Raw genomic sequence first — 12870 nt, forward strand, 5'->3', positions numbered from 1 at the left:
TTTGTTTTTCAATCCCATGTTGAGGGTGAATACTTACTTCATACCTAATGAGCACGCTCTAAGTAACTGTACAGAGAGACAGTGGTGGTCACTGTCACAGGGTAAGTCTGCATCTCACAAACATTTTCTGTGTTCAAGTGGTCCCTGTCACCCTCCGTGCTTCCCCACGCCCCTCTCTCTTCTGCCGGCCGCTGTGACGCCTTACCGCTAAATGGTGGGACAGAGCTGTTCAACATACAGAGCCCCAGCTCATTTTCCTTTGTTACCTTTTGTCCCCACAGCCCAGCATAATCAGGTCATCCCTCAGGGAGCTGGTCTGTGCCTCCACTATTCTCATCCTCTGCTGAAGCACCGTGAATGTTTCGGAAGCTGTGGTGTCCAAGTGGGCCGGAGAGATGGCTGGTCTACACATTGTGGTGTCCATGTGCACCTACAAGGAAAGTTGCAGCATTACTGTGAGGTCCTGTTGTTGTTTTTTTTTAAAGAGAAAAAAAAAAAAAGCAGTAACAAAATAACAACAAAGACAAAAACAAAAAACAAAAATGATACAGAATTTCAGAACAAGGTGATAGGAAGCTAACAATGGTTGTTATATTCCATATTGTTATCTTCAATGAAATTGCTCAGATAACCAGATGTAAGAATACAAGATTGATCAAAACAACTAGAAAATAAAAAATAATTTAAAAAATTATTATCTTAGAAAAGATACAGAGCAGTGCTGTCATTGTTGAAACAGTCACCGCCCCTGGGCATCACCGTCCCGCCGGACTCGAGAACGGCCTTGGGTCCTACTTGGGAGGGCAGGAGCATTAGGAACCAGCCTGTCGTTCACCATTGCTCTTTCGCCTCCGCCCTGACGAGCAGCATGCCAGGCAGGTCTGTTCCCTGTGCGAGGCTCCCAGGGTGAAGGTGACACAGACAGGACCTGCGACCTGTGTCACAGTGTGAGCGAGCAGTCGAGCAACCTCCATGTCACTAAGCCTGAGATGGGTGGCTGGTTATTGCATCACAATCTAGTCTACCCTACCGCTACTGTTAGTCACATGCTAGGGGCTCTGATTTAGCCAAGGCAGGTATTTTTACCTCGTGGTAACTAGGTATTTTCATCATAATGTTATTTTCGGCTAACCTTTTTGAAAGAGTTCTATGCTTATATCTTTGAAGAGATGTCATAAAATAACTGATGTGCCAACTAAATATTATACACTGAAGAAGCAATTAAAAAGGCAATGTACAGCCTTAACTTCACAGCAGGAGCAAAGACCCCTGCTACAGGTAGTGACGTGAAGTTTCCGGGGTCCATCCCCAGATCTCAGGGAAACCAAGTGGGACATTGGAAGACAGATGTCACCAAGATGACAGTGGTGCCCGGTGCACGTCTCACCACAACAAGGACCAAAACAAAAACCACTCTACTAGTGTGTCTGAGGGCAGTGACAAGAGGAAAGTGGAGATGACGTGGCAGAGGGGCTGCAGGGACACACGGTGAGTTCACACAGAAGGGAACGAAGCACGCTGCAGCTACCATGCTGTTTCTCCAGCTGAGATCAACCTTGAACCCAAGGGGCTGCACAGGCTGGGAAGGTTAGTAGGGGGCCTCAGAAGCACCCTGAGTGCCACAGACACCTGGAATTTGCTCCTGGAGAAGCACCTCACATGCCCTTACCCCAGAGGGAAGCTATCAGGATACTCACTGCCACGTTGCCCGGAAGAGAGACGCCAGCCTGGGTTATGCCCTTCCCAGTGGCTGTCTGCACGGCACCTGCTTGTGACCCTGCCCACTGGGGTCCTGTGAAGCAGCGGGGCAGTTGCCCCGGCACCCTGGCCACCCCGGCTGTACACACAGTGCGGCAGCCCCAACGGCTTGCTGCGGCACAGCCCTGGGAGCATCCAGGCAGCACCTCCCCCTCTCACCCTGCCGGAGCCACACGCGCAGCCAGGCGGCTTCGTTCCCTGACTGGGTGCCGGGAAGCGGTGGGGCGGTCACCCTGGGGAGGGCAGCGTCCCAAGGCCCTCCAGAGGGACTGCACAACCATCAGATGCTCAGAGCAGCCTTCTCTGGCCACCAGGGCGGCCTAGCCCCACACAGTCCTCAGATACTGACCGTCAGTGCACCCAGCGGGCTTCCAGAGCAACACCGCCATGCACAGCCCTTGGAAACTGGCAGGGCCTCCACACGCGCAGCCAGACGTACCATGCTCCAAGCCACCAACACAGCCACTGCGCTTCAGAGGGCTGCATCCTACCTGGCGAGGCAACCCCACCGACCAGCAGCACAGGCCCCTGGGACGCTCACAGGCAGTGCCCACACTGACCACAGCTGAGAAGCGAAATGGACCCAACACGACCGCGTCTACCTGGAGCAAAAGCCGAGGTGGTGTGCCCAGTGGCTGTCCCGGCACACATCTCCAGGAGAAAGTCTCTTACTGTGAAAGCTGCCCTTAACGCTGATAGAGGCAGCTGATCTACCGGACGTTCAAGCATCAGTAGAGGAACACAGAAGCAGGGAAAACTAACAAGACCAAGGGGGCACAGCAACTCTGTAACAGCTCCCAAAGAGAAAGACTGACAGACTGCATGAAGAATAATTCAAAACGATTTTAAAGGAATCCAATGATATAGACAGACAATTCAATACAATTAGAAAAAATTCATGATATGAATGTGAAATTAAACAAAGAAATGGAGATCACTGAAGAGAACTAAACAGAAATCTGAGAGCTGAGGAATTCAGTAAGTGACCTAAAAAATACAGTTGGGCCAACAGACTAGAGCAAGCAAAGCAAAGAATTTCTGAGCTTAAAGACAGATCTTTGGAAATAACCCAAGAGAAAAAGAGAAAAAGAGGAAAAGGGAGAAGGAGAGCGTGAGGGAGATAGGAGGGAGGGAGGGAGGAAGGCTGGGTCCTTCTGAGACTGACACAACACCATTTAACAAATACTTGCAATATGTGAGCGTCAGAAGGAGAAAAGAAAAAAACATTAAAAAATCTAATGAAATAATAGCTGAAAACTTTCCAAATTCTGGGAAAGATATGTATATCTAGGTCCAGGAAACTAAAAGGATCTCAAATACATTCAGCAATGTATTTGCTGAAATACGTTGAAATATATTCCCTTCTAAGGCATGTTATAGTCAGGCTATCAAAAAATATACAGAATTCTAAAAACAGCAAGTGTAATGCTTGATACATTGCGTCAACTTTAGAAGTTTAACTAAGGGATTCGGCAGGGAGCCAGGGTCCTTACTTTGTAAACATCCTCATCCTGCGCAAGAGGAGGGCACAGAGATGGCACGGGCGAATAGCTGGCACACAATATAAATGAGGAAAAGAGACTCCTTTTGCTCTTGTTGCTGTTGCTGTCTTCTGCCACTTTGAACAGTTGCCCCTGTGCCATGCCACCCTGCCTTGGAGCCAGCTGATTATGGACCGAAACTTCTACAAACTCTGGCTTAAATAAACCTTTCCTCCCTTAATTCTGGGCATCAGGTATTTTGTCTCAGCAATGAGAGAAAAGTAACCAAGACAGCAAGAGAAAAACATTAAATCACATGTAAGGAAATTCCCATTAAACTAACAGCAGCAGATTTCTCAGCAGAAACTTTACAGGCTGGAATGGGATGATATAGTCAAAGTCCCGAAAGGAAAAAAAAAACCTATCAAATAGGAATACCATATCTAGCAGATTTATTCTTCAGAAATGAAGGAAAAATAAAGTCTTTCTCACAAGAAACAGGAAATTCATTACCACCAGACCAGTATTACAAAAAATGCATAAGAAGTCCTGCGCTAGAAGCAAAAAGGTGGTAAAGAATAAAACTCACTAATAGATACACAAAAGAGAAGAGAAAATCATCAAACTTTATCTACACAGCAAACCAGCAAACCACAAACATGAACAAGAAAGGAAGAAAGGTGCATGGATACACAAGAGAAAAATCAGCTGTATGACAAGAGTGCCTCCTCACTTAGCAATAACTTTCAGTACAAGTGGATCTGATTCTCACACTAGGATTTAAACTGAATGAAAGGATTTTAAATACAAGCTCCAATAATATATTGTCTAAATTACTGCACCAGGAAAACACACAGACTGAAAGTGAAGGAATACAAAAAGGTATTTCATGCAAATGTAAACCAAACTTGAGCAAGAGTAGCTATATTTGTATCACATAAAATAGGCTAAATTACTGCATGCAAAGGAAATGAAATAATTCTGTGTACATTATCAGACCATAGTGCAATGATTCTGAAAATTAATGGCAAAAGAGCCACAAAAATGGTGTAAACACATGGAAATTAAATAACAGCCTCCTCACAGATAAAATTAAAGAAGAAATTAGGCAGTTTCTACCATTAAACAGTAAGGCCAATACAGTATACTGGAACTTAGGTGACACAATAAAAGTAGGCCTACGAGGGAAATTTATAGTGAATTCCCACATCAGAAAAACAAAGCAACCTCAAACAACCCAATGCAGAACCTCAATGTTCTCACAAAAGAGCAAGTTAAACTCAAAGTGCAAACAAGGGAGGAAATTATAAAGATCAGAGCAGAAATTAATGCAACTCAAATTAAGAAAACGATACAAAGAATTAATGAAGAGTTCGTTCTTTGAAAGAACTAAAATAGAGTAAATAAAATAGACAACCTTTAGCCAACCTTATCAAAAAAGGGAAGAAAAGACTCAAATCCAGCAATTAGGAATGAAAAGGGTAAAATTACAACAGATCCTGTAGAATTCCAGATCATCAGTATCTACTTTGAGAACCTGTGTTCTAATAAGATGGAAAACACAGAAGAAATGAATGTATTCTTAGATACATATGAATTACCAAAGCTGAATCAAGAAGCTATAAAAATTATAAATAACCCAGTATCAGTCAAATTAAAGAAGTAATTTAAGAAAACTATCAACAAAGAAAAGCCCAGACCCTGACATATTCACTACTGAATTCTACGAGAAATTTAGAGAAGACCTAATGCTACTATTCCTTAAACTTTTTAAGAGAACTGAAAAGGAAGCCATACTCCCAAATTTGTTCCTGAAAGCAACCATTACTCTGATACCAAAACCAGAGAAGGACCAACTAAGGAAGAGAATTACAGACCAATCTCTCTAATGAACATAGACGCAAGAATCCTCAATAAGGTACTGGCAAAGAGAATGCAGCAAATCATCAAGAAGATTGTACATCATGACCAAGTGGGATTCATCCCAGGGATGCAGGGATGGTTCAACATACATAAATCAATAAACATAATACAACATATTAACAGAGCCAAGGACAAAAATCATATGATCATCTCAATAGATGCAGAAAATGATTTTGACAAAGTCCAGCACCCATTTATGATAAAACCTCTACAGAAAATTGGACTAGATGGTCTTTATCTCAATCTAATAAAAGTCATCTATGACAAACCAACAGCCAAAATCATATTAAATGGACAAAAACTGAAAGCTTTCTTTCTAAAATCAGGAACAAGACACAGATGTCCACTGTCTCCACCCTTATTCAACATAGTCCTGGAAACTTTAGCCAGAGCAATTAGACAAGAGAAAGAAATAACAGGAATAAAGCTAGGAAAGGAAGAAATTAAATTATCATTATCTGCAGATGACATGATACTCTACATAGAAGACTCCCAAAAAGCCACTAAAAACCTGCTAGATTTAATAAGCAAATTCAGCAGCATAGCTGGATACAAAGTCAACGCTCAAAAATCAATAACCTTCCTATACATCAACAACAAACTCACTGAGAGAGAAATTAGGGAAATAATACCTTTCACAATAGCATCCAAAAAAATTGAAATACTTAGGAATCAATCTAATGAAGGATGTAAAAGACCTCTATGTTGAAAACTACAGTACTCTGAAAAAGAAAATTGAAGCAGATATCAGAAAATGGAAAAATATTCCTTGCTCTTGGATAGGAAGAACCAATACAGCATTAACTGTTTTACAGATTGAATGCAATTCCAATCGAAATTCCAATAGCATATCTCACAGAATTAGAGAAAACAATCCTAAAATTCATTTGGAACCAAAAGAGATCTAGAATATCAATGGCAATTCTGGGCAACAAAGGCAAGGCCAGGGGTATCAGAACCCCTGACTTGAAATTATACTATAAAACTAATGTGATATAAACAGCATAGAACTGGCAGAAAAAAAAACAGACTCAAAGATCAACGGAACAGATCAGAAGATGCAGAAAGAACTCCAGATGTACTCAGCCAGCTTATCTTTGCAAAGGTGCCAAACACATTCACTGGAAGAATGAAGACCTCCTTACTAAATGGTGCTGGAAAAACTGGCTCTGCACATGCCAAAAAACTAGGATTAGACATTCCATTTCACTCAAGAATTTCTCTCCTTGGTATCTTCCCCAAACAGTTAAAAGCATCATACATGCTTCAGCATCATACATACATCACCCATGTTTATAGCAGCACGATTGTAACAGCTAAATCTGGGAAACAGCCCAGATCCCTATCAGTAGATGAAGGGATTAAGAAAATGTGGTTTTTATATACAATGGAGTACTACTCTGCCATAAAGAAGGATAAACTTGAGACATTTTAGGTAAATGCATGTACCTTTAGACCATACTTTTGAGAGAAATAAATCACACACACATATTTAAATATTGGATTGTTTCAGAAACTGAAAGTGTAAATAAGGACTAAAATGGATAGATATTGGGAAGTAGGAAGAAAACGTTCAAATGGGAAGGGGAACAAAGCAGGGGAGGAAGGGAAGGAAGGGAAAAGGAAAAAAGAGAACAGCCGGATAAAATGGAAACAAAGCTTTTGTAAATGAGGAAGAAGAAGGGCTGAAGGGAGGGTAAATGAGGGGGGAAAGAAAGAAGAGTCAAGATATATTATGTACAAATTGCCTAATGATGAATGCAATCATTATGCACGTCAAAAGAGTACCAATGAAATTAATTTTAAGAAACTGTAAAAACAGATAAAGGGATCAAGTCAACAAGAGGAAATAACAATTTTATATATATATATATATATATATATATATACACACCCAATTATGTAAAGCAAATTGGTATATCTAAAGGGAGAGATAAACTCTAATAGAATAACAGTTGGGGACTTCTGCACCCCACTTTCATCAATGGACAGATCAGTGAGAAAAAAATCAGCAATGAGACACCAAGGTCAAACTGAACTAATGATCCAGTGGACTAACAGACACCTACAGAACATTTCCTCCAAGAACCACAGAACACACATTATTCTCTCCAGCACAGACCAAATTACAGTATCAAGTTCTCTAAAGTTCTACGTCGCAGCACAGAGACTATAGTTCCCAACAAGTCATTACGTATTTTAGAAGAGCTAGAAGAGAGGAGTTTGAAAGAAATGATGTGTTTATGGAAACAGGAACGCTAGTTGCTCTGACTCAACCATTACACACTGTATGCATGTATCAAGCCATCACACTGTAATCCATACATATGTACAATTATCCTAATTAAAAGGGAAAAAGACATCTAAAATGAAGTTTATCTGAATTTTCTTTTATACTTACTGACGGATGATTTCCTTAAAAAAAAAAAAAAGTATCAGCTAATTCAACATCACCCACACCAAGTCAAGTCACGGCAAGTGAGGGTTGTTAGTGGGCTTGTGCAGTCACCATTGGTTCCTGTCCTCTCCAAAGGAGGTCAACAGTTCCCCCGCCCAGTCTCCCCACAGCTGAAACATCTACATGATTCACTGTGGCTGAAGAAGTCTGCACGGGGCTTCTGGGGACAATTTTTCTGACGAAAAGGTCAGAAATGATGGCATCCGTCTTTAGGTTTCTCCCTTAGGATGCCACAGTTCAGGGCTCTCTTCAGTCTGCCATGCAGTGCCTCCTTAAACATAAACAAAGAGCCCAGGATCAAGAAACGCAAGGGAAAGCCCAGAGAAGCTCAGGTCAGCCTCAAATGTTCTAGCAAAACCAGTAATCTCCAACCTCTGCCTACGTGAGGAAAATACTGTTTCCTGTTTGTCACTTTCTTCTGACACATGGCAGTCTTGGGCAATAGTTGGTGGAAAACGAAGGAGAAAGAAGCAGTGGCAGAGGGGAGGAAGGCCTTGTTAGGGCCAGGTGGCGGTTATCATATAATGAACAGCCTGTTTTCATTTATATGAGAAGCTAATCACATAATACTAATACAAATATACCAAAAGCCTACCTTTCCCCAAAGACATCTAAAATGAAGTTTATCTGAATTTTCTTTTATACTTACTGACGGATGATTTCCTTAAAAAAAAAAAAAAAGTATCAGCTAATTCATGAAATAGAAGTTTCCCCCACATCATTTGAACAGGATGTAGATTCTCACCTACACTTCTATGTAATTACTGAAATATCTAGTTTCATTGATATTCCCCTAAGATGACTATGACCTACTTACTTTATAGATACATGCACAGTCAGCCATAAAAATCAAAACAGAAAACAATTCAAATTAAACTGCTCTGCTTGCTTATAGAAGAGAGTCTGTGTGTTGGGGTAGAAATTGATTTGCATCAGCATTCACTAAAGCTTCTCAGGCTTCCAAAGAGGAAAAATACTCTCAAATAGAAGGAACCAACTTGGCCCCCAACCTCCAAGGGAGAGGAAGTTACCAGAAAACTTCACCAAAAGAAGGAAGGGGAGATCAAGGTGCCTGGAATCCTGACCAATGGCAGGCAGAGGACAAAGCTTCTGAATGAAATACATGGTATTGTCCTGGAAATATCCTTAGGCAGGATCTTGTTCAGGTCGTCAAAGAAGCCACTGACTCAAAAACTAAACAGGCCAATGTAGTCTTTGGAGATTTATTAAAAATGCATCTCAGGGTTAGCTGAACTACCCCCCTAGTGTTGCCCTACCTCCACACTATTCACCCCCACTGTGCGGAAATGAAAACCCAACAATGTCAAGGTGAGGAGACCCCTTGGAAGCAAGGGAGGGGGCAGAGACAGCCAGGTAGCAAGAGCACAACCTTAATGGTCACCAGGAAGGGTCTCTGTGTATCTGGGGACTGTCAGAGTGAGGTAGAAGAAATAAAGATAGGTAAAAAGATGACAAGAGAAACTACACTTTTAAAATCATGCTTTTAAGGAAACGGCAGCTTCAGGATGAAGTTACCCATAGTAATGATGCTCTTTCCTAGACCTGTTCTTCTTTCACTTCTAAATTCCTAAGAGTCTTAAGCATGCCGTCCATAAATTGGGCCTGGTTTTCATCTGATACTCTAAATCCATAAATTCCAAGGACTTCCACTCTCAGAGAAACAGTACTGTACTATTAACTGGGTACCAGAACTCCAAACTTGAAACACATGCAAACGATTTGGAATTTAACCTTGTTATAAAGCTGGCCTTGTCTTCAGCCCACTAATAAGCAACCTGACCTTATGGAAACAATCAGTAAATGAGAAATAACTCAAGAAATAAACATCCCAGATCATCCACCTTGAAGATACCCCCAAACCAAACACCCCCACTCCCAGACAGTGAAGGGCCTCACCCTCGAGCACAAACCTTCCTTTCTGTATACTTGTTCCTGCATAAATCTGTCTATGCCTCTCACTAAGGCATCCTGAAATGCTTTTCTGTGACAAAAGTCAATGAACCTACCACCTAGTCTGTGTGTGTGTGTGCAGTGGTGGTGAGGGGGGTTTGAGGGTCCTTCTCCTCTTTCAGGGGACCTCCTTTTTCTTTGCCTGTGAAAAGTGTGAGAAAAGGACCAGGGATCCAGTGATGGTATCTGTTGAGTTCGGCTTTAAGTCAAAGAAAGATTTCATTTTTATTGCAGTTACTAATATCCCTGCCTGTCCTCTCCCACTGGTGAGCCCAAAGCAGGGGCAAACAGAAATGCTATGCTCAGCACACAAACCACTGGCCACTTGGCAGATCCTCACGAAGCACAGCTCTGTAACTCACAGTCTAAGGCTCACAAGAAAAGAATGACCTTTAATCACTAATATTCCAGCAAAGAGACAATAGCCTTCATGTATCTCTTCTTTGCTATTTTTGAAAAGGAACAAATACCCAATGCTGTCTGACACCTAAACTCTGATGCTTGGTGGTAACAGTAAGATATAAACTTTTATTTCTAAAAAATTCATTCACAACTAATTTCCATAAGGATAGCATTATTAAACAAAGACAGATAAACTATTATTAAATACTCAGTTTGGAGAGTGTTTCCAAAAAGCTTCTAACTTTTAATGCCATAGAAAGCACTGCATACAGAAAGACTAATGTTGTAAGAAATATACAGTGAAAACCAGGTGACTTCAAAAAGGAAATACAGTACTTGTCGCTGTGGACGTAGGTTCCACCTCTTGGTGCACCTAGCAAATGCTACAACTATATACTGTTGGTTCCAAGTAGGGACTCAGTGTTTACCACAAGCACTGGGGAGTAGTGTGGTCCATAATTCCACCTTTATCCACTCACACACCTAAGAAATATCTCCTCAGTGTTCACCAGAAGATACTGTTACAGGCACTAGGGAGTGGAACAGTAAACAAAACAGGCAAAAATCTCTGCACTAGTGGAGCTTATATTACAATAAAGAAGACAATCATTAAATAAAATATATCTTGTTGACTGGTAGTAAGAACAGTGGAGAATAAAACTTAAGACAGAGGCACCAATGCACTTTATTTTTCACTATTTTGGTACTGGGGATTGCATCCAGGCCCTTCACACTGAGCTACATCTCCACACTCACTGTCTTTAATATTTTCAGCAGGCTCTTGCTAAGCCACCTGGGCCAGGCTTGAGCTCACCATTCTCCGGCCTCAGCCTCTCAGAGAGCTGGGATTACAGGCATGTGCCACTGCGCCCAGCTGACTTTAATCTTAAACAGAGTAATCAAAACAAGCACCTCACTGGGAAGATAATTGAGTAAAGTCCAGGTGTGAAGATCTGTGGCTATCTAAGAGTCAACATGAAGTGAAAAGACCTAAGTTAGAGCACCTGATGGGTCCACAGACAGAGGCTTAGTTTGACTGGAATGAGAGGAGAGAATAGAGAGAGAAGAGAGATTGGAGGATAATCATGGGGTCAGATTCCACAGGATCCTGACCACCACTGTAGGGGTTTGGCTTCTACTCTCAAAATCACCAGATACTTCAGAACTAAGGGTGCTGCGATCTAACTTAACTTTTAAGGGAATCACTATGTCTCCTCCCTCAGGGGCAGAAGGAGAACAATATAGAAAGACCAGTTTAGAGGTTGCATAATACAGGCAGGAGATGCTGCTACCTAGAGCCAGTGATAACAGTGAACAGTGTCAGAGATCAGACATACTTTAGATAGATTTTGCTGATAAACTGGATAGAGCTATGAGAAGAGGAAGCAGCCAAGTTTACTCCAAGGTCTTTGACCCCTGAGACAGTGATAACCTATGAAGCGTCTGTTGGGGGAGGGGAGAGCCAGGAGTTATTTTAGAAATGTTAAATTTACAACAGGAAAAAATACAGTACACGATTGAATTTGTGCATCTGGAGCTCAGAGGAGAGGTGTGGACTGAGGTATGAATTGTAAAGTTGTTAATATATGCACGTGTAAGGCCACGAGGCTGTAAACAAAGGACTAAAGGTCGGTCCTGGGCGCTCTGAGATACATCAGGTAAATGACGAGTGTGGGTGATATCATGAAATCTGAAGAGTTGGGTTAGATTCTTAATCCTTCTGACTTTACAGCCTGACACAGTACCTGGAAAACTACGGATGACAATAAGCAGGAGAATAATTTAGTAAAACAAATTAACAAATGACTATTTTCTTTTAGTGAAAGTGCCAGGGATCGGAGAAATAGCAAGGGCCACACGGAAATTTCCAATACCTGCACTCTGGGCGGCAGGCCAGGGGCGACGGCTGACGGTAAAAATCAAACATCCCCATCGAAGCACCCCTCCCAGGAAGCTCGTCCTAAAGTCTAAATACATACAGAGCGGAGGAATCGGGGCGTATTCCCGGCCTTGGGGCCGGCGTCCCTCAGCTGGAGTAGGTAATGCACACTGCGGCTTCCCGGGTGTCCACTGCGGACGCGCGGGAAGCCAGGGTGCTCAGGTTTCGGGTGGGCTCCGCCCGGGAGGAAACAGGGCGCTGGGAACTGTGGCTCGAGCCTCCCGCCTCGGCCCCGCTTCCACAGCCCGAAGCCTCACCCTGCAGTCCATCACTCCGCAAACAGGCCAGCAGCTGACTGCGATTCAAACCAACCCGCTTCAAGGCGAGGTCGCTCCAGTGCGCAGGAGCAGCTGCAGCAAGGCATGCCGGGAAGCGCAGTTTCCGGGCCCAGTAGGTCCTCCGCCCCGGCGACCTCAGGCGGAAATCCGGCGGTGCCCATGGAATGCGCAGGCGCAGTGATGACGCCTCATATGCTCGGAGCGGGGCACGCTGGGATATGTAGTTCCTCCCTCACCTCCGGTGGGGCGCTTGGTGTCCACGTCGCCCGGGAATCCTCCCAGGTCTGCTAACTTCGGCAAAAGAAACCCGTGCAGCAGGGCAGAATCCAAGATTAGAACATGTTTCTAGTTGTAGGAGAACGAAAGGATCAAGCAACTTCTGAACAATAGGAGAATAACGGATCTCATTAAGGAGCTTTAAAAACAACTCAGACTGACTTCTTAAAGGAGAAACCACCCTCTTCGTCCTCGTTCCTGATGGTCAGGAGAGCAAACCACGTAGAATCTGCTTCTCTTGTCTTTCATTTCTTCCATAGAAATGATGCCTTAGCTCCTTGACTGGTAGGTTAATAGGTGCTTCTGAGTGTAAGCAGCTAAAAGTAAGAAAGCATTTAAAATAATAAAACGGCAGGAGTTTCTGGGTATTGCTTTAAGATCATA

General features: G+C 42.8%; 1 protein-coding gene across 3 annotated transcripts in view; it reads right to left on the reverse strand.

The window, feature by feature from the left end:
- Positions 1-12304, reverse strand: part of Ccdc150 (coiled-coil domain containing 150) — a 75142-nt gene extending 62838 nt beyond the window's left edge. Inside the window, exons 1-3 of one of the 3 annotated variants that reach the window (XM_013512117.1) lie at positions 12190-12243; positions 11868-11960; positions 267-430 (exon numbers count right to left, since the gene is read on the reverse strand). In XM_013512117.1, coding sequence (XP_013367571.1) covers positions 267-424 — 158 coding nt within the window. In that variant the 5' untranslated portion in view covers positions 425-430; positions 11868-11960; positions 12190-12243. Of the gene's footprint in view, positions 1-266; positions 431-759; positions 941-11867; positions 11961-12189 lie in introns of those variants that run through there. The other 2 variants (XM_013512113.1, XM_013512120.1) reach the window with 2 other exon arrangements.
- Positions 12305-12870: the final 566 nt, after the last annotated feature.

This window comes from Chinchilla lanigera, unplaced genomic scaffold (genome assembly GCF_000276665.1).
Source record: "Chinchilla lanigera isolate Chin_1 unplaced genomic scaffold, ChiLan1.0 scaffold00002, whole genome shotgun sequence".
Classification (NCBI taxonomy): domain Eukaryota; kingdom Metazoa; phylum Chordata; class Mammalia; order Rodentia; family Chinchillidae; genus Chinchilla; species Chinchilla lanigera.